The 21,329-nt window shown below is 31.1% G+C and overlaps 2 protein-coding genes across 4 annotated transcripts in view; one reads left to right on the forward strand and one right to left on the reverse strand.

Moving 5' to 3' along the window:
• The window catches only part of LOC106076080 (kinase D-interacting substrate of 220 kDa B-like), a 50,085-nt gene extending 49,188 nt beyond the window's left edge, over positions 1–897 (reverse strand). The window contains exon 1 of the mRNA XM_056037648.1: positions 785–897. The gene's annotated coding sequence lies outside the window, so the exon portion shown is untranslated. The remainder of the gene's footprint in view (positions 1–784) is intronic.
• A 108-nt stretch (positions 898–1,005) lies between these two features.
• LOC106076011 (proteolipid protein DM beta-like) lies at positions 1,006–19,771 on the forward strand. Of its 3 annotated transcripts, none has more exons than XM_056037649.1 (7): positions 1,006–1,030; positions 13,478–13,640; positions 13,993–14,152; positions 14,609–14,774; positions 15,121–15,191; positions 16,801–16,866; positions 16,981–19,771. In XM_056037649.1, the coding sequence occupies exons 1-7, from the start codon at positions 1,021–1,023 to the stop codon at positions 17,134–17,136; spliced, it is 792 nt and encodes a 263-aa protein (XP_055893624.1). In that variant the 5' UTR covers positions 1,006–1,020; the 3' UTR covers positions 17,137–19,771. The 3 variants fall into 3 exon arrangements, with proteins under 3 accessions (XP_055893624.1, XP_055893625.1, XP_055893626.1); XM_056037650.1 differs by lacking the exon at positions 1,006–1,030 and adding an exon at positions 1,846–2,018; XM_056037651.1 differs by lacking the exon at positions 1,006–1,030 and adding an exon at positions 1,846–2,018 and having other exon boundaries at positions 13,481–13,640.
• The last annotated feature ends 1,558 nt before the right edge of the window (positions 19,772–21,329 follow it).

A 21,329-nucleotide genomic window follows, 5' to 3' on the forward strand; every position in this document is an offset into this window, starting at 1 on the left:
TAGGTAACTAGGGTCTAGATATAACAAAAGTACAAATCTATTTTAATACTTATACTACTATCTAGTCTATATTTCTATTATTATTATTTTTTATCTATATCTATTCTATAGACTAGAGTCTATATATATATTATAATAGATCTATAATAGACTATATAAATTTAGGTATTTTTACTAAGAGTAAGACTAAACTTAAAGTTGAGTTCAACCTACTAAGACTAAACTTAAAACTATAAAACTATCTAGATTTTTAGATCTAGATCTATCTATACTTCTATAGGCATTATTATAGGTTAAATCAAATGTAACTGTTACTGTAAAGTAGTGTAAAGTCCTAAAGTATTATTTTATACTTATAACTTTTATATTTTATACTATTAACTTATTATCTTATAAGTTAATAAAATTATTAAGTAATAATCATTTATAATGAATATAATAAAAATATATTGTTTTCAATCGTATGATAATGATTACTAGAGTCTGTAGTGTAGAGATCTAAATGATCTAGATCTACAATCTTAAATCTATGTCACACTATGTGTTATTGAAGTTATTCATATTCAATGTGTATGACTATGACTAGTATGACTATGATTTGAATTGATTGAAATGATTCTTTCTCAGTCTGAGTCTCAAGTCTCAGACTCAGTAACACTCAGTTTGAGTTTCTCATTTGCATTTCATTTCTGACTGTCATTCTGATTCATTGTCATTATTATTTATCATTCATTTCATTAAATTACATTTTAAAATAGCTTTTTTTTAAGTACAAAAAATTCACCTCAAGCATCAAACGAGATTGAAAGATTCAGAATCTAATAATCCACTGTCACTGAGAATGAGAAGCCATTTTTTTTTCATTTTTATTCTTCTTCAGCTGATTTTACAAATAAAAAGAGTAAACTCTAGTGATCTCCACTTGATTTGCCAGTTTGAAGGATTTGTTATCAATTTTGAAATTTTCTAAAAAGACTAGATCTAGATTTAAATTTATTTATAATATAGATCTAAGAATACATGAATCATAGTAAATATGCTTGTAAATCACTTGTAAAATCCAGATGTCTAGATCTAGTATTAATATCAGCATTCTGATAAATCTTGATCTAATACCTTTTGTTTATATAGAAAAATCTATAGACTCTCGTTGTAATTAAACCTTGAATATCCCCCCCCCCTTTTTTTTTTTAAACTCATAAAATGGGTGTGTTCATATTCATTTGATTACATTCTCCCAAGCAAATAGAATTAATAGATCTCTATCTATCTATCTATCTATATATATATATATCTATCTATCTATCTATATATATATTGTGACGGTACGTCCTGGTACGGCTTACGGAAACCTTTTTTCAATGTGGGAAAAAAAATATTACTTTTCTTGTATTTTAACGTTTATTATTAATATATTAGTAGTTAAAAGTTAGGCAATCCATCACTGAGTACCGTCACCTAATCACAGAGTACCGGAACCTATTTTTTTTTTTTTTTTACAAAAAAAAAAACATTGTATAATATATTGTATGGGATATAGACATAGATCGAATGTAGATCTATATCATGTAGGCCTATATATAGACATCTTCTTATCTTATATAATACAGACGTTACTTCAAAAAAGAAGATGATTACGTCCTACGCGTCATGCATTTAGTCATGCAACTCAAAGTAGACCCTTATGATATTTTTTAAAATTTTAATACTAAATAGCATTCCTTTTGAAAACGTTCCTTTTCATTTGTTAAAGAAACAGTTTAGACAAAAAAAGTATTGGATTTTTCATACCCCCCTCCCCCCAATAAAAATTGGTGGTATCGTATCGATTTAACGATTTAAAAATTTAAGTAGTCGATACTTAACCATCATGGCTGAAAAAATACGGAAGTTCAAAATTTTCTAGTCTAGTCTAGTTAGTTACTGTTAGTAGTGTTAGTAGATCTAGATTTCTAGATCTAGACTAGATCTAATATTTATTTTGTAATTTTTCGCTCTAGATCTAGAAAAACAAATGGGTGAGTAAATATAATAATTATGTATTAAATATTTTTTTCACATCTTCTAAGTCTAGATTTCTAGTATTCTAGATCTAGTAGAATCTAGATTAGGTACTCTCACAGGCGGCCATATTGGATCTAAAAACACATTTGACATCAAAACAATTTCCTGTTCAGGTTTTACAAAACTCACTGAAATTAAAGACCAACTGAAGAGGTTTTGGGGTCAGACGCGGAAACCGGTGTAATACTTTTTTTTAGTTTCATAATGCTTAAAGAAACATATATACGAAATATTAGACATATATTCTTTGTAATTATTTAGATATAAGCAATTTAATGAGCATTTTAGGGACTATTAAATTTCACAATCTCGAAGCCATTCGAGATCAGTATTTCCCAGACAACCAAGGTCGATGACGTAGTTTAAGGGAAATTAGGTCAAATTTTTCAGTGTATGGCTTAAGAGCGTATTTCCCTATTCCTTTTTACAGGAATGCTAGTTTCTGAAAACAAAGGCGACTAAAACACACCAATTTATAAAATGTGGATGTTAGAGTTGGGGAAATTAGGTCAAATCACGCAATTTATGGCTTTGCATGTTAGATCTACTGTTTGTCGGCTTATTCTTGATCTAGTCAAGCGGACAGCGTTTCAGCCCACTCAGTACCGCGCGCCTCAGTTCACATGTTTCGTTTTAGTCAAGTTACGCAATTTATGGCTTATGTTACTGCTTCAGGCTTATTCTAGTTCTACATCTACTGCTTTTGATCAAGAGCTAGATCTTCTTTTCTCAGATCATTAATGATGTATGAAGTAGACCTAAATTTAATTAGATGAAGTCTAGATCTAGTAATAGTAGTATTGGATATTTAGAGATTAGACCTATCTATATAGATCCATCTAGACTGATCCGATCGAGGTGCTGGGCCTAGATCTAGAAAAACAAAGTTTAAAATTATATACTCTCTATACACTTAATAGTGATTATTAACCTATAGTCGTCCCTAAATAGGCCAAATATGGAAAGAAAAAAAAAACATTAATTACAATGTTGAGCTCATTCAATGTAGTTATTGTAGTACACGATTATATTTAGTTTGAATATAGTCACAACCTCGTACAACACTAGCAAATAGCTTTAACCTTAACCTAGACTTAAAAGTTAAAGGTATTCTGATTTAGATCTACTAGATCTAAATTTCTAAAAACTAATCTATAAGGCAAAAATTAGACCTAGATCTACCAATTCTATATTATTATTAATATACGAAATATGGATTTTGTTACACTCTTACTTAAATAGTTCTATAAATCTATATGTAACAATGGAATTTTCATATATCTCTTGAATAGAATCATTAGATAGTTAAGTTAGCAAGTTAATCTGTAACTGTAACAAAGTTTTAAATTGTGTTTAGACTATAAATAGAAGAGATTGAAAAGGAGTTGTTTTTTTCTTTTCTCTGGGAAGTGAAAAATAAATTGTAGTATCAATATAATATTCAGTAATGCATATAGGCTACTGTTGTTGTAGTTATGCAACTCATTTTATTAAATTTTAGTAACCCAATTATTGCCAGTTAATTACTGAATATATATATATATATTATTGTTATTAAAAAATGCAGAGCTATTCATAATTTAAAGTGTTAAATAAATAAGGCTGGCAGTTGAGTCGAAAGATTATTGAGGAATGCAGTATTTTCCATGGCTACGCAGCCCTAGCTGGTGGTCAATTTAAATGTTCTTTACGACGTCTACGTCTTCCCTCGGCAGTGGATTTTCTTTTGGCCTCTAATATCTATTCCACCTTGCAATTTCTAATAAATAGCATCATTCGAAGAATGAGATCCAACTCTTATTTTTTAAAAATGTAACCCCTTTACAGATCAAGTCATCATTACAATGGACATTCAAATCTGCAATAACATAGAAATGATCAAAATTTCAATGCGTTTCGAAACGCAGAAAGTTGTGTGGTTTGCGCTCCGAACTGTCTTCTCTGTGGTCTCAGGTTCAAACATTGACCACTGCCATTAACTAACATCCTGCTGGAGTTTTGGGCTATGACATAATAATATTAAATCCTGATTCGAAACTTTGTCTAAACCTAGCAAGTGAAAAGGAACATAACTAAAATAATGCTGTGTGTATAATGAAGAACTCTATTAAAATGTGATTTTGTATATTTACATTTATTGGTATTTATTATATAAAATAAAATTGTAAAATTTTTCTGTGATTTGTTTCACAATAGAAACAGGGAATATTAACTCTTCTTGTATTTCCAAAATGATGAAAGATCCATCTAGTAAACTTGTCTGTATGACACATGTTTTCTGTAAAATAGATTTTTAAACATTTATTTATTAACATTTATACTTAATTATGTATACATATATATAGAACTAGTGGTTATATATATATATATATATCTTATATGTTATACTGATTATCTGATCTAACATAAACATCTAACTCTTATTGTTCTTAATAATAATAAATTACTCTACTCTAGGTCTAGGCAATATATTTCAGACCAGGGCCGGTCTTAAGCCACTGCAACCTATGCGGTCGCAGTGGACCCTGCACTTTCATAATTCTAATTCTAGGTGTAATTGTTAAATTGCAATATATATATATATATATATATATATATATATATATATATATATATATATATATATATACACCGGTATATATAAAACCTGGAAATCTCATGAAAGCTCATAAAAATCTCCTGAAAAATAGACAAAATTGTCATTTGTGGGTGTCATTCATTCCGGAAAACGCTAATACTACGCGCGATAAAAGGCATTGTCAGCTTTTATGTAATAAAATGTAATAATCAGGCAAATTTTCACTTTAATCGGAAGTTTCCGTACTTAATTTACTTTAAAAGTGACTGGCTTATTAATATGCCATAGGTTGCAAAGTTCGTAAAGTAAAGTTAATTTGATCGTAATCTTGTACTTAGTAAAGATTGAATAAAATTCAAAGTCGAATTTTTTTAAAATACAAAAGCTTAATTTCCATTTATTTTCCTTATTCCCACCCAGACTAGGCCCTGCGCAATCAGTTTCACATAAGGCCCCGCAATCGTTAGGACCGACCCTGTTTAAGTTTAAGACTTAAAGACATGTCACATATTTAATATTACCAATATAAATGATGACTTATTATTTTTTAGATCTAAAGTCTAGCCTTATTAATAAGTATAGTAAGGGCTAGTAGAGGGCTATATTAGAATTAGATCTTTTTTATACATATATTCTATAGATTTAGCTTAGGCTTTAGGTTTAGTCCTTGACTAATATAATATAATATTTATGTATATCTATGAATAATCTTTATGCTAGGACACTACTCATTAGGTCTTACTACTCTTACAATTAGATCTAGTTACTAGTACTATTACAGAGATATACAAATTCAAGCATTAAAAAATGTTGGCGACTGGGCTTAGACTTAACATAGATAGAGGCTAGTCTAGATTACTCTAGATCTACTTAAATCTACTAGTTTATAAACTATTACTCTAGTGTCTCTAGTATAAGTATTAAACTCTATTAGTATTACTACAAGTCAAAGTCAAGTATTATTATTATATAAACTAGATCTAGTGAGTGACTAGTAAAAGTGTTAGAAGGCCTAGCTAGAATTAGATCTAGAAATAGATAGATCTATCCATTTAGTTTTGTTATAATAAAAATTATAATAGACTTATACTTTTAGTATACTAGTATAGTTTATTATTATAATTTATAGTAGATCTAGAATCTACTACTATCTAGATCTAGTCATAAGTGACTGTCTACCCCCTAGTCTAAGTCAAGTCTAAGCCTAAGTCTAAGTCCTATCTATTAATCTATCTATAACTATAATAATTATATTAATTAAATAGTCTGCTCTATAATATATTTAGAAAAAGTAGAAGACTATCTTCAGGGCATTTTGGTGCATTCCATGATAAGTATCATTTAAAATTGTTTGACAGCTAGATTTAGATAAGTATATCATCTGAATCGCTATCAATAACGTATCCAGCCATGTCTATTTTTATTTACATTTTCTCAGTCCATTACAAGACGTCACTTCCGGTTTCGGCCATTGAAGCTGATTTTCAAATCTCGTTATTTTTTCCACTTTCAAATTACTTTTTCTAATATAAATACGCTTTTCTAAAATCTCAAAATTTTAGGAACTAACTTTGATGCTATCTACTGTCTGAATCAATCGCTATCTCAATTTCGAAAAAAACCTCTTCAGTTGGTCTTTAAGCATGTCCTAAGAAAAGACATTGCTTTATAACTGAGTGTTTTTATGACATTTTCTTGAGTTTATTCTAAAGATAAGAGGTTCCTCTAGCGGCCAGTGGGAAATTTTTTTTTTTTTTCTATTACTATGTCCTAAATATTTTAATCAGAAAAATTTGAAATTTTCAAATAACAAGGAAAATAAAAAAAACGTTTCCGTACATCTTTAGTTTTAAACCATACACTTAGAAAATTCATTCAGCTTTCCAATGATACCAAATTTATTATGATTAAACGAGTCTAGATCTAGATTTAAAAAAATTAGATCTCTGACTGTATTAAACTGTATGACACTAATGACAGTGTATGGTGTATAGACTAATAGACTATTATAGACAGTATACTGAGTATAGTCTATAGCAGTGGTCTTCAACGGGGGCGATATCGCCCCCTAGGGGGCGTTTTCGAGATTTTGGGGGGCGCTGAGAGCCAAAGGGGCGGTAAGGGGGCGCTGGGCACAAAATGGGGCGGTAAGAAGAAACTAAAAGTGCTCTGAAACAGAACAAATTTAAAAATTCTTAAACATTAAAGCTGGGAAACTAAATATAGACAAATTATAGTTAACTTGCTTCAAAACAGCGTTAGAAAAGGAGTTCGGGAATCCCATTTTTAGCGACCCCGAAATGGGAAAAGACGCTATTAGTTTTGTGCGAAATGTCTGTCCGTCCGTCCCGTTTAGATCTCGTAAACTAGAAAAGATATTGAAAATCCGACATCACAATATATTTTAGACCATTCAAAGTTCTGATGCAACGGCTACTTTTTTTTTCTCTGAAAGCGAAAAATCTAATTTTTAAAATCAGTTATGCAACCAGTTTTTTTAAAGAGAAAAAGCTAATTAGTATGCATTATATGTAAGACCTAATTTAAAACGAATAGTAATCTTCTAAACTTCATTTTCCTGAACAATTTTTTTATTGCGGAATTTATTTATTTATTTTTTTTTTTTTGGATGTCTTGTAATATTTCCTTGAGATTTAGTGAATTGCCACTAGAAAAAAAGTAAGTTCTACTTTGATGGAATTTTCAGATGATAATAAATGACAATTATTATACATCTGTTACTGACATTCAAATTGAGTTGCATGAAAAAATAGATTTACAAAACTATGTCTTCAGAAAAAAAAAGGTAAACATAGGAGGCACTCAGTGGCGTAGCTAGGGTGGGGGAGGGGGGAAATTGAATATCCCCCGGGCCCCCATTTAAGGGGGGCCAAATTAGTGCTTTTTTAATTAATTTAATTAAATATCACGCAAAATGCAGTGGCCCCCAAAGATGTCAAGCCCCCTGGACCCCAAACGATGGAAATTCCTAGCTACGCCCCTGGAGGCACAACAGAGATGTGGCTGCATTTAAATGTTTCAGTAAAATTCCAAAACTGTGGTCGAAATTGGAATTGTGTTTTAGCTTTTCAACATACATGGGTAACCTAGATTTAGTGCGTAACAAAGTTAATGAATAAGCAAAGAAAGAGACTGGATGTACCCACTAGAGGAGACCTTCGCCTTGCTTTGGGTAACTTAAAGCTTGAAATTTCTAATATTGTCAGACTGCAGGAGGCACAAGGTTACCAATAACTTAATTTCATTTTGTAGTGAATTCAGCAATAATAATATTTATATTAAAAAGTAATTTAACTAAATTTACAATTAAACCTAAAAACAGTAGGCCCTAATATTCCAAAATTTTAACGGAGACTATTCTTAGGATTTGAAAGAAAGTCTTTACAATTAATTTTTGTGTGTAATCACTGCAAATTATTTGACATAATTTTTGCATAATGATAATATTGCCTGTTTTTGCCTTTAATTCCGAGGATTATGGCTGAGTCCAGTGTTTCACATAACTAAGCAAACCCAACTTCGACCTACACATTTTCCCGAATTTTAGCAGACAAAGCCGTTGTATGCTGGCTTTTCTTTGAGTATCAAATGTTTGTCCCGCAGTTTTTGTAAGAGCTCTCGAACTGTTACTCTCAGAGGCTATCTACTGCCAGAGAATGCTGCCAGGTACTTTCCTCTATGCCAGTGAGAGCGAAATGGCACCTGAAGGGGGGCACCTCTGTAACTCAGTCCTCCTCAAAGCTCGTCAGTCATAGGCCAAGGAGTTCAGAACAATCGCCTTTGGCATGCGGTCGTCTCCCAAGCGGGATAAGTGTTATTGACAGCATAAAAATTAATAGATAGATGATATTTTGTTCAAATTTGCCTTCTCACGCTTCTTTATAACTTTTTTTAGAGGGGGGCGCTGGCGAATTTTTGTAAAGAAAAAATTCGAAAAGGGGGCGGTAGGCCAAAAAAGGTTGAAGACCACTGGTCTATAGGGTATAGTAGGCTATAGTATAGTGTCTATAGACTATAGTCACTATAGTGTATAAGAACTTCATTAGTATTTAAAAAATTAGTAAATAAAGTATAAATAATATTAATAAGTCTTTATAAGTTTTTTTTAACTATATTTATTTTAAGTATAAGACATAATGAAATGACAATGATAAGTGAGAAGTGAGATTCATAACAAAGGAATATTCACTTTTGACTAGCTAGAGTAACACCATTAGTAAAATCACTAAATTTAGAAAGCCTTCGCCTTCAGCGGCTTCAGGACAGAAGACTCAAAAGTAAAGTAGCAATTATACATAAAACACTGAACCATAATCTTCAAATACAAAAGCAAAATTTAATAAAATACTCTGAAAGACACAAAAATAAAGGCACATTCCTCGTCCCATATGCTAGGACAAATTTGTACAAATACTCCTTCTTCCCTAGTGCTATTGGAGCATGGAATGGGTTGCCTGAGCCAGCCAGGAAAACCAGTGACTTGGCAGAATTTAAGTCATTGGCTAATATGCATGACGCATAGGACGTAATCATCTTCTTTTTTGAAGTAACGTCTGTATTATATAAGATAAGATAAAGTACTATAATATAACTATAAACTATAAGTAGTATAATATAAGTATAAGACTCATTAAAAGACTGAGACTATTTTTAAAAGATTTTACTTTTTTAAAATATAATAATCTACACCAGATCTAGACTAGATCTAGAATAATCTAGATATCAGATAGATCTAGATAGGGAGGCGAAAAAAAGAAAATATCTTTGTGGCTTTGAAAAAACAATTTTTCGTTAGAACATCATTAAAATACTTTGAAAGTGAAAGAACTTTCCAATGGTGTTTAAATTATGACTGTATGTTTAATAGTTAGAAAGTTATGATTTTTTTGTGTCATTTTGGCTTAACATTGGTTGACATGGAACAAGTAAGGTGAGAGTGTTTCGCTCGCTAAGCCGGCGAGACCCCCCCCCCCCCCCTCAAAAAGTTAAAATGTTGGGATTGAGTTTTGTAGACGATAGATCTACTTATTAAATAAGAAATTTAATAGTAGATCTACTATTCGTAGTAAATTTCTAGATCACAAATCTGATTTCATTTATATTTATGAACTTTACTTGTTTGAAATGTAAATATTGATGAAATAAACAAATTATCAGGTCTAGATCTACTAGAAATGTCAGAGAGGGGGGGACAAAATGGCAGAGTTGTGATTGCAGAAAATAACAATATTTTAAAATTGGGATCAAAATCGCCTGAAACAATTGTTTTTCAAATGCGTTTTTAAAAAAATTGCAAGGTAAAAAAACTCTTTTAAAAGTATATAGATCTGTAGCTACTAATATCTGCTACAAGATTATAATTTCACTTGTTGGTGACAAACAATATCTTCTGTAAAAAAAAAAATAAAACCTGAAAAGTCCATTGAGGTCAATGTTGTTGTTTTTTTTTTAAGTTTGTATGATGTTGTTGATAGATCAATCTGAAAATTGGTAGGAATATAGCCAGACACATGTACTGTTGGCAGGAAAAAAATCAACATGGTACGACTTATCAGTGATGAGTATCAGCAAAAATAAAAATGTATATACTTTCAATGCAAAATATTTAAATAATTTTTTTTTTTTTTTAAATTGTCAAAGACAAAAATGTTCTCCATCATCAAAAGTAATCAAATTCACTCTTTTTAGCAATGATATCTTTACATATACTAAGCATAATCGATTTCAAGCAAAGACCTATGTAGCAGTAAGGAAAACTCTTGTCTCAAGATTTTACGCCATTTTTTCTACACTGGAAGTTCCGGAATTTCACCTGCCTAATCTAGAGGAGTCTCTTATATTTGGGACACCCCATCAAATTCTCCTTCATTGAACTCGTCGCTTTTTTTGTTCATAATTCAGTTTTATGTTTAGAGCAAAAAATCGATGTTTCGAGACTGTGCATGTCCAATTTTAGATAAGTTCCAGTATTTTTTTTCCACTTTTCCAAAGCCAAAGCAGATGGCAGTTTTTTAGATTCTCGTTAACCATGTATGTAAAGCTATTATGAGCCTGTTTGATCGTAGGCTGATGGGCATATCAAAATAAGCTTCCAAACATCTTGAGAAAGACATTCCAATCATATTTATACTGTTAGCTGTTAAATAAAATTTAAAAAGGAGCTGTCCCAATGAATAATAATGAATTTAACTTATTCTCCTTCATTGGACACGGCAAAATCGTAATAAGAAATATTATTGGGATTAATAAATCTATGATTTTTTTTAATGAATAAACATGACCTAGATCGAGATGTCTAGAATATATAATTAAATCAGGCAGTGCCAACTGAGACTGTGACAGAATGAAACAAAAAAGTGTGGGCTGCTAATTTAATGCCAGAGACCTTGCCCACTGCAGATGATCACGCCAGGTGAGCTGGCGGTGAGGAGAGGTATACAAAAAGCGTGTAGTGTCACAACCTATCAAACAGGCAGTGGAGTGGAGGGAAGGGGGAGAGAGTCATGAAAAGAATTGTAAGCATCTATGGGAGGGAGGGGGTGTTAAGGGGTAACAAAATGAACACATCTAAATTATTGGCAAATTATGAAAACAAGAAGAGGGTCCATGGATGGGAATTAAAAGAGAGAGAGAATACATGTAGCCTAGTTGAAAATATCATGTTTATTAAATTATAATTTAAAATAATTAATTTATAGATCTATTTATGTAATCTATATAGATTTATCTCTGTCTGTTTCTAATTATTGGTAAATTAAGAAAACAAGAAGAGGGTCCATGGATGGGAATTAAAAGAGAGAGAGAATACATGTAGCCTAGTTGAAAATATCATGTTTATTAAATTATAATCTAAAATAATTAATTTATAGATCTATTTATTTAATCTATATAGATTGTCTGTTTCTACAAATAGATTATATAGGTAGGCCTATATAAATAAATTTATAATATAAACTATAAATAATATATATATATATATATAGAGAGAGAGAGAGTATATGAGGCAATAGACTATAAATACATTTTGCAGAAGTGAATCTACTTCTTTTAATACAATCTAAATAATTTTTAATTAACACAGATATAATTTATTATCAATTACATCTATATAGTGGTGTTCATTGACGGTGCTCAGTGTCCAATGAAGGGGAAAGCACAAAAACTGCGTTCAGTTAGGAGCATGACAGGACCAAATTTATTTTAAAATAAAATCTTGACTATGGGTGGTAATACAAAGGAACACAGCTATTTTTTATTGTCCATTAGTTGAAGAATAAGAATCTGCTTTCAGTTTTTTTGTAAGTTAAACCTTCACCAAATAAAAAAATAAAATAAAAATTTGACCTAGTTCCCGAAAGTTGGTGTTAGATATAAGAATCAACCATAGATCTAGATCTACTACTATACTAGATCTATATTATACAGAGTACATCAACGAAGTTCGTGAATGTTCAAATAAATGACTATGTGAATGTTTTAATAAAGGGCCAAGAACTGTTTATAGCCCATGATGACCAGCATCAGCACATTGCGAATAAATTCACATATGGAAGATGTTTTTACAATTTACAAATGTTCTTGCAACAAAAAAAAAAAAAGGCTTGGTGTAAACTATTTATTTGGGATATTAATTAATATGTATATTAGTTGAATCATTGTTGTTCAGTTATTTCATAAACTTTAACTATTTTTTTAAATTTTGTTTTTCATATATGTACCAGTAGTTCCTGATACATTATGCACATCGATGACATTAAGAAATATTAAAATGTGTGTTGGATACATGATGTATTATTACATTCTTAAAGTCCTTGCATTTTTAAGAAATCCGATGAGTTACGTAGATGAAATAGATTAAATTCTATATCCATTTTACTTTGTAACTAACAATGAAAGGGTGTGGTAAGACACATTTGGCCTGTGTAAGAGTAGATCTAGATTTATCCTTGACTATCAGATGTGTTATTTGTTTGCTAGACAACTCAAGCCTATTACGCACTTAGGAAAAATACATGGCAGTCTTTTTATCTTTTATAGCAACTAGTGGACTACACACTAGACTAGGCCTAGAGCTATCTGACCAATTTAATACACACTGATCTGCTGTTCAACTTTTAGTTTTCTACTCAAGTTCAAGCTTGTTTACTTTGTGACAGAGAGGGAGGTGGTGAATGAAAGTGTTCATTTTTTTTTCTAGGGTTGGTTATCAGGATGCTAAGAACTTTACTGTAACTCTAGTCCATGTAGATCAAGAAATCTGGATCTTATATGGCAAACTATATCTACTAGGCCAACGCTTCGGTACCTTCTATCAAAGGTTTTATTATCAGTTTTAGTTGAAACTATTAAAAAATGGATCTCTAGATTCTCCTGTTATTAACAAATTATAGCTTGGCGCTAATGAATTTATTAAAACCACTAAATATTGACTTTAAACGCTTTAGATTCTCACTATCAACTAACTGAAACTAAGCACGGCGCAGGATGTAACTTGTGACTTGGAAGAAATCCGGAACAACCCTATTCTGCCAAATCATTGGTTTTCCTGGCTGGCTCAGGCAACCCATTCCATGCTCTAAAAGCTCTAGGGAAGAAGGAGCATTTGTACAAATTTGTCCTAGCATATGGAACAAGGAATGGGCCTTTGTCTTTGTGTCTTATAAGGTTTTGTTTTTGTATTAGAAGATTATGGTTCAGTGGTTTTATGTATAATTGCTACTGACAACAAATGGATTGCCTTTAAAAGCTGGTGTAAAACAAAAATTACCTTGGAAAAAAATGAATTATTAATACTTACCTTTTTTATTATTCTAGCAGGTAACTTTTTTCAATGTCTGGGGCGTACGCCTTTTGCTTCTCTTCTGGCTGCCCTGATGGTAATTATTGGTACATGTGTATTTTGTGGAACTTCATTTCAAGCACTCCAGCTTATCATTGTTGGAGTCTTCAATAATTTGTTCAGATTCAACTTAAACTGGTAATTTAATAATACATTAATATATAACAAATATGTATATTATATATATCTATATATATAGGCAGGTTGATATGCAAATGTTATCTCTAATTTTTTAATTAACATTCATTGGTAAAATACTTAAAATTGCACATATATGAGGAGTATGGGTTGGCCTTCTTATACATTAAAATAAAACCACTTCCAAAAACATTCCTCGGTTCAATATTTATGAATAGTGTCATTTTGAAATTGTAATTATACTCCATAGTATATGATTATTTAAGCATTAATATATATGATTAGTTAAGTACCATTATAATTAAATTCAAAGATAAAATTTAATTTCAATTACTTCGATGAATGTTTGCAGGCTAGAGGTGCTTCAAGTCCTTTTTGTTGTTATTGGTGTTGTCATGGGACTGTTTGCCATCATCTTACTGATATTTGGGTTTCTAGCCACAGGCTCTACTCGAAATAATATTTACTCGGGTCCAAAATGTATCATGGGAGGCCGAATAACAGCAGCCTTGGTGAGTGTTCAAGTACTAAAATATTTGTAATGGTTATCTGAATTACTGGGTCAGCCAAAAAAAAATATTCTAAAAACTCTCATTTCATTTTTTGTTTTTAATTAATTCTTTTTTTTTTTCCCCTTCTGCACTTAAAAACAAAATACATTAGTATTTTTGTATCATTTTGTATACTCCTTTTTTTTTTCTTATTTTAAAGCATCTGGGATTATGCCTTGTTGGATCCAAAACATTATATATATCACAGATATATTTTTCCTTTTTTTCTTCTGTTTTAACTTAGAAAATGACACTTATGGTAGTTAGTGATTTAGCTTTAATTTTTTAAAAAGTATTGGCTAAATGTAAGCAAGATTTGTTAAACTGTTCTGTTGAATTTTGAAATATTACTTTATAAATCAAGATTGTATTTTGACTTAATGACTTGTTTTAAACATCATCCTGTTTTTATTTTAGTTCATGTTGATATCCTATGTACTTACACTTGGTTGGCTGGCACTTATGGCTGTGGGAATGGTATCTGTCACAGTGTATGCTTCAGTGGATTCCATTTGCACCAATGAAATATATGGCAAGAGAGCAGAAGAGCTTGTGACCTACTGTTTTAACCTTACCAGATTTGGTAGGTATTTAAATCTGAAGTGAAAAAACCCAAGTATAGAAAATATTGTGCAATAATCTTCGTTTCTGAAGGAAATTTAGAGTTAAAATTTTTGGTCTATCTCATGACTGTGCATGTCAGCATTATTTGGTTTTTAGCTTGCTGGACATTTTTAAAAAAATGTAATTATTTTTTTATTGATGATAAATATATATTGCATTTAAAGAGGGTAGCACTTTTTTTCATTGTACATAAAGAAAATGATATGTTAAACAATATGAGAATCTGTTTGATATCTATGTATAGTATATTTTGGTATTTGATCATTTTTTAACACACTGCCATTTGCTATCTCACCTTTTATCAGGTGTATACAGAGAAGAACAAAATTCCGACAGTGTTTGTGACTATGCTAATCTCAGGGCTCTGTGCAATAAGGTATATCATAAAATTGTGAATTTTTTTAGTGCTTAATTTGTAAGAAACTTAAAAGTTGGAAATCAAATTACCTACATAGATAGTAGCTTAAAAGATAAAAATAGAATTCTGGTTTTGTGTTCTTTATATTTTTTAAAATGTGAGAATTATCTATTGCGGCTCTTCTTTTCTATATCTGTATTGGAAGGTGAGTTGTCAAATGCCCTGATGGGCAGATATTCTTTGATGAATTGTCTGGCGCTGTCCCACTCATTTGTAAGTCTTTCTCATATGTTACTTTCCAGGAGATCATGGATGGTCCCAGTCATTATTGTTTATACATTTGATACTAACCCTTGGCGGTTGTTGTATTACAATGTGACGTTAACTTCTCAGGCTAAAGAGGTTATTTTACATGGTTACAATTTACAAAATCATTAAGAATATCAAAATAATATTAAAAACATTTGGAAGCAGTTTTCTCTGCTACTCATTAATGAATTACTATTACATCGTCTGCTTTAAATGCTGTTCAGGTGATGTTCCACTACCATATACTAACAACTGTCTTTAGAACCAGATTACTACTGTTGTTTCAGTTTAAGTAACTATTTAAATAAAAAGAATTCTACAAATGTATAAGTGGCAAGTGTCACGAGTCGAGTCTGTGACCTATTTCGACCAGTTTCTAGAAGCAAGTTCAAACCAGTGCAAGTGTCTAGCGTAAACAAGTTAATTTTAGGTCTCCAATCAAAGAAAGAGGTTAAGGGAAAAAATAGCACACGTCATCTTCTAGAAGGTCAAAGTTACTAAAATAATTATCTGAGAAGGTTCCATGATTCTGGAACGTACGATCAAAGAAAGTATCAATTAGGGGAAAGTCAGTTAGACGGGGTCCTGGCATAGTAGTAGTTCTTGTAGAGCGATGGTCCTCGCTCAGTCCTCGATTAGTAATGTTTATAAGTTTTGTGATATTAGCAGGTCCATTAGTTAAAGTTTTATTAGTTGAAGTTGAAGTTATACTAAGAGAAGTTTCATGTATCATTTAAGTTTTATTTATGAAGTATCAAGTCAAGTTGTTATTGAATTGAGAAGTTAATTTTATGTGAAAGTTGAAGAAGTATTATTAAAGAAGTTTTAAGAAAATACAGAGAGATGTTTCTTTCTTCATTTCATATGAATTCATCAACTTATTAATACAATCCTTCGGTCTGTTCATCACAGCAAGTTTGTATCATGGACAGATGCGTTAATTTATTGTCATTCATTGCCCCCCCTTTTCCATAATAAGAAAGAAAACACTTCTAGCCTTTAAGTTAATGTTCAGCACACATGTAGCTTATATCTTTAAATCAGCAACATCTGCAAACTGTTCTGTAACGTCTTTCAGTTGGTGCAATACATGTGCAATAGTGGGGTTAATTATGATATTTAGTCATTTTTCAGTTATTGGTTCAGCTTATTATTTTTTTTTTTTTTTTAAAATAAATTGACTAAGAGTAGACATTTCTTTATTAATCCCTGGCATAGAGAGAAAAAAAAGGGGTTTAGTCATTTTGCTTAGTGCAATAGATTATGTTTTTTAGTAAGAATTTGTTTATAAAGCTTACCTTGTCAATCGTCTCTGTAGGTGACAGAAGCAGGACCTCTTTTCTGCGTAGCTTTTGGCGCTACTGTACTTGTTGTTGTTGGAATGGTAAATATTATTTTTTTAGTATTATACATTTTATATTCAACTTTCCAAATAGTTTTATGAATGTAATAATTTTAAAATGAGATGATTTTATGATGGTCTTGTTTTCCCCCCCAGGTTCACTTTCTCATAACACTGGCAGCCAACTATACTCGCATCAAAATCTCCAGAGAGCTTACAGAATATAGAGATGCTGTTGAAATGGAAGAGTTGGAGCTACACTCAACAGAGAAGAAAGATCCACCTCCTTACAGAGATGCTAGTGACTCCTAGTACTGTTTCCAATCTCAGGTTTAACTAGGAAACATAGTGTAAAAAAATAGTTGTAGATTCATCACATTTGTATATAAGTTTTCTGTTCCAACAACTCCCAGCCAATTAGTTTTATTTCATGACGGCAACTGATTCTTAGCACAGAGTTCAGTTATACAGAATAAACAATAACAGTTGTTTTTTTAATAGAAATCTCATGTCTTTCTTTGTCCATACTGAAAGATTAATAAACATTTTCTTTAAAAATTTGAGGTCTATGGGGCAGATGTTTATTAAAACGTTCAACACTAATAATGGACACAAAAAGTATTTGAACTCTTGCTATTTAAATACTATGTTTCTGTCCATTAGTGTTGATTTTTTTAAATGTATATAGTGTAAATTTTTTGGGGCATGTGACCTTGTTAATGAACCAGGCTTCCAAACTGAAAGTTTGAGATTAAATCCTTGTAGAGTTGGGGTTTTAATTTCAGATTTGTTCTCAAGTACAATCCGTTCTTTTCAAACGTACACGATGTATGTTGTAAAACTGTAAAGGATGTAGCTCTTTATTTTGGTCCTGGACATTTTATCAAACTGTTGCCACAAAAATGAACTTCCTTTGCATCTTCTCCCCTTCGACTCCAAGGGAAACGACTTTTAATTGTACTACAGCAAGAAAAGGAAATGGAGTTCTAGCTTTGCATTTTTGTAAACTATGCTCATTTTGTATATAATTAAAATATTTGGCTAATGAGGATTTTTTTTTTTGTTGCCAGCTTAAGCTCCTGCAATATGTACATCTAATTTTGTAAACAGTGTATCATTTTATGTGCTCAACATGTCCTTCTTTTTTTTTTGTCTATATTGTAATGTCTTAATCAGAATCTTATTTGCTAGCATTTGTGTGAACAAATATATTTATAAGCAAAAAGAATCAATGTTAAATATTTATGCCCCCCCCCCCCCCTTTTTTTTTTTTCATCTGATAAAAAAGTAATATATATATTTAAAAAAACATGAGACGATCTTTATTTTGTAATATTTTTGTATTATACATTTTCTGTTTGACTTTGCAGGTTGTTGTTTTTTTTATGCCCCAGTTGTAATAATTTTTTTAAAATCTACTATATTTCTCTATCAATGTTCATAGTTACATGTATTTTCTACTAAATATAAAATCACATCCTTTGATTTTAAAATATTTTCTTTGAAGCAACAATTTACATTCCATATTTTATTCATATTTATGCCTAATTTGCGAAGCTTTCAAAAATGGTTTACATTGATGAACTTTTTTTTGTAGAAAGATACATTTTTAATATTACAATTTTAATATTTTTAAAAATTTAGCATTCCATTCTTTCTGTGATTTATATCATCTAATTTAATAAATAATCACCTTTTTGTGTATATCTGTCAACGTCAAAAAGTTTTTAGAAAATGATTTTATAAACAGCTAAATTTGTCACCACGCTTCATGTTCAATATTGTACTCATCCTTACCTTTTGGATTCAAAGACCATACCTTATAATTAGTTCAATCATGATTTATTTTTGATTGAAGTATTCCCATGAGATTTTGAGCTTGAATACTAAAACCAGTGAGTTGTATAAGCTTTAAACTGTACCATGTTTCTATGAACTGTTTTGATCTTTTGTGAGCATCTTTGAAGTCTTAGAATGTAATGACAGCTGTAAGTGTTTTGTTAATTTTATAACATCCAAGAGTCAATGAACAGCAGTGACAGTAACAGCGCTATCACTAAACAGTTTAGAAACAAGTGAAACACCTTTCTTACTTATGATCAGCGCGTACCGGAGGTCTTTCTGTACAAGGTACATTACAGTTTGTTGACTCAGTTATTCTGGAAAACTAATAAATTAACAGATGTTAAGTTTTTAATTAACCAGAGGGGTTAAATTAACTTAGGTTATTCACAGAACATTATAATCTTGTTTGTGTTACATTTAAAATATTAAAACTGCATTGCTAGATGTCTATAAAAAGTCATTTCAATTTTTCAGAGTTGTTTAAACATTTTTTTCTTATATACAATATACCATACATCTTGGATTTATGTATACTTTTTTTGTGTGTAAATATCTAATTATCATTTTGATGTATATGTCCTTGATCAAAAAGTCCCCATTTTAGTTTATATTGGCTAGTACAACATGGGGCATTGTTTGATCTGTGTTTATCTGAGCTAGATCTAGTTGTTTGTTACCATACTTCTCATTGCTCAAATATTTTCATCTCATTCTCGTCAAATATTGCCTGTGTCAGCACTTGTTCCATCTTTTGTTTAGCACTAAATTTTTTGTTTACAGTTCATGTTCAATAACTATTTGGTCCTTTTCATATCACTGATAACTTGTGATACTATGAGACATTCCAAATGTCCTTTTTGTTTTAACCATTTACCAATCACTTCAAGCACTCTACACATGTATTTAGGGACATGGTTTTTATATACAGTTTTATCTTTTTTGATCTATTTTACATGCTAGAGTATTTTTGTAATTCCTGTCTTGCCTTGGAATAAGGTTGTGTGCCTTTTGACTTTTATTATTTTGTCAATGCTCTTTACTTTTAAAAAAAAATCGAAATGTACGTGTATTAAATGATTAAATTATTGTTGTGAAATTGTTACTCCTCGTTTTTAATATTTTGGGTGTATCCCAGGCTATGGGGACATTTCCCTCAATAACAATTGATGACTTATCCAGTTTAAAATAAACGAGTTGTCTGCCAGACCTTTGTATAAAACTTAAACTAAAATCAAAATATAATTTTCTCGATGACAACTAAGAACAGGACACACACCTTTAAATTATCACCTTAAACCAACCGATTGTACACACTGCAGCCCACCCTTAGGAAACCGTAAATCAAATCCTCTTTGATAGCTTTCTTAATCCACCTTAAACAGACTCAACAACACTACAGCCCAACATAACTAACACGCTGTATGGTAGTGCTGAACAACTGAAGAAAACAGCACACTATTTTTCCTTGGCACAGTCTGCAAAAGAGTTCTAAGTTCAGCAGCTAAAAAGCTGGCTAGCAGAAGAAGAATGTCAACAACAAAATCAGCCATTACTGATATGTTGAGTTTATATACTGAAAAGTGAGTAACAGTAAGGGAAATAAGTCTGTAATGTGCATTACTTTGTGCTGGTTGTACAAGTCATCCACATTTACTCTGACGAATCAGCCTTCAGAACTACTGGTTTTTCCTGAAAATAAAGACCCTGAGTTAAGTGCATACTGTGGCGACCACTGCTCAAATTGTATTGCTGAAATGGAAGCAATCACTATAGCATTACAGACAGTAGAAAACAAGTAGGCCTACTCTGGTGGAATACAAACAGAAGTTATTTTATCTACAGACTCACATTCTAATCACTAATTTAAGCACTGACTAGTAACACCTCATCTAGCCCAAGAGAAGTGACAACAGTAAGCCTGATAATCCACCATAGAATGTCGCATTTTAATGTCAGTCATATTAAAATGTATTTCTGTTCACATAGACTTCATGGGCAATGAAAAGGAACAACCGGACCGACCAGTTAATTACTAAAGCAATCACAAGAGAAGATTGGCTCAACCAACGGAAGCACAGGCCGAACAATTTACAAAGAAATGAACACCCCAAACAAACTGGTCAGCATCAATTTTCTCCCCCGCAAAGAGCAATCTACAAAGCTATCTCTTTTGGGAAAAAGTTGTTGTCAAATGGAAGCAATCAAGCCTAATTGATGAGCTGATATTTAAAGCACTTCTAAAGGCACCTCTGTCATGTCCTTCTAAACAAAGCTCGTCCAGAATTTAAAAAAAAAATCGTCCTGGTCGTGCGGTCGTCGCCCATTATAGATATGTTGGACAGTTACTAGTCCGTCTACTCTAGAAGAGGCATCGCAGTAGGCCTACATCGTGTATATCTGGAATCTCAAGTTTCTTATGGGATGATATCGGTGCGAGCTTTAATGTATCTACGAGATTGTATATGTATATATATATATATATATATATATATATATATATATATATATATATATATATATATATATATATATATATATATATATATATATATATATAGAGAGAGAGAGAGAGAGAGAGAGAGAGAGAGATGTTATTGTGTTTCAATTAGCCCTATAAGATAACTATGTGCTAGTGTTTATATATATAGCTATTACGTATT

Source organism: Biomphalaria glabrata, chromosome 8 (genome assembly GCF_947242115.1).
Source record: "Biomphalaria glabrata chromosome 8, xgBioGlab47.1, whole genome shotgun sequence".
Lineage (NCBI taxonomy): Eukaryota > Metazoa > Mollusca > Gastropoda > Planorbidae > Biomphalaria > Biomphalaria glabrata.

Excerpts from the sequence above, each read along its gene's own strand:
- LOC106076011 (XM_056037649.1), top strand. Across the intron at positions 13,641-13,992 it reads TTCAGATTCAACTTAAACTG|GCTAGAGGTGCTTCAAGTCC; the intron begins GTAATTTAATAA and ends GAATGTTTGCAG. Across the intron at positions 14,153-14,608 it reads GCCGAATAACAGCAGCCTTG|TTCATGTTGATATCCTATGT; the intron begins GTGAGTGTTCAA and ends TTTTTATTTTAG.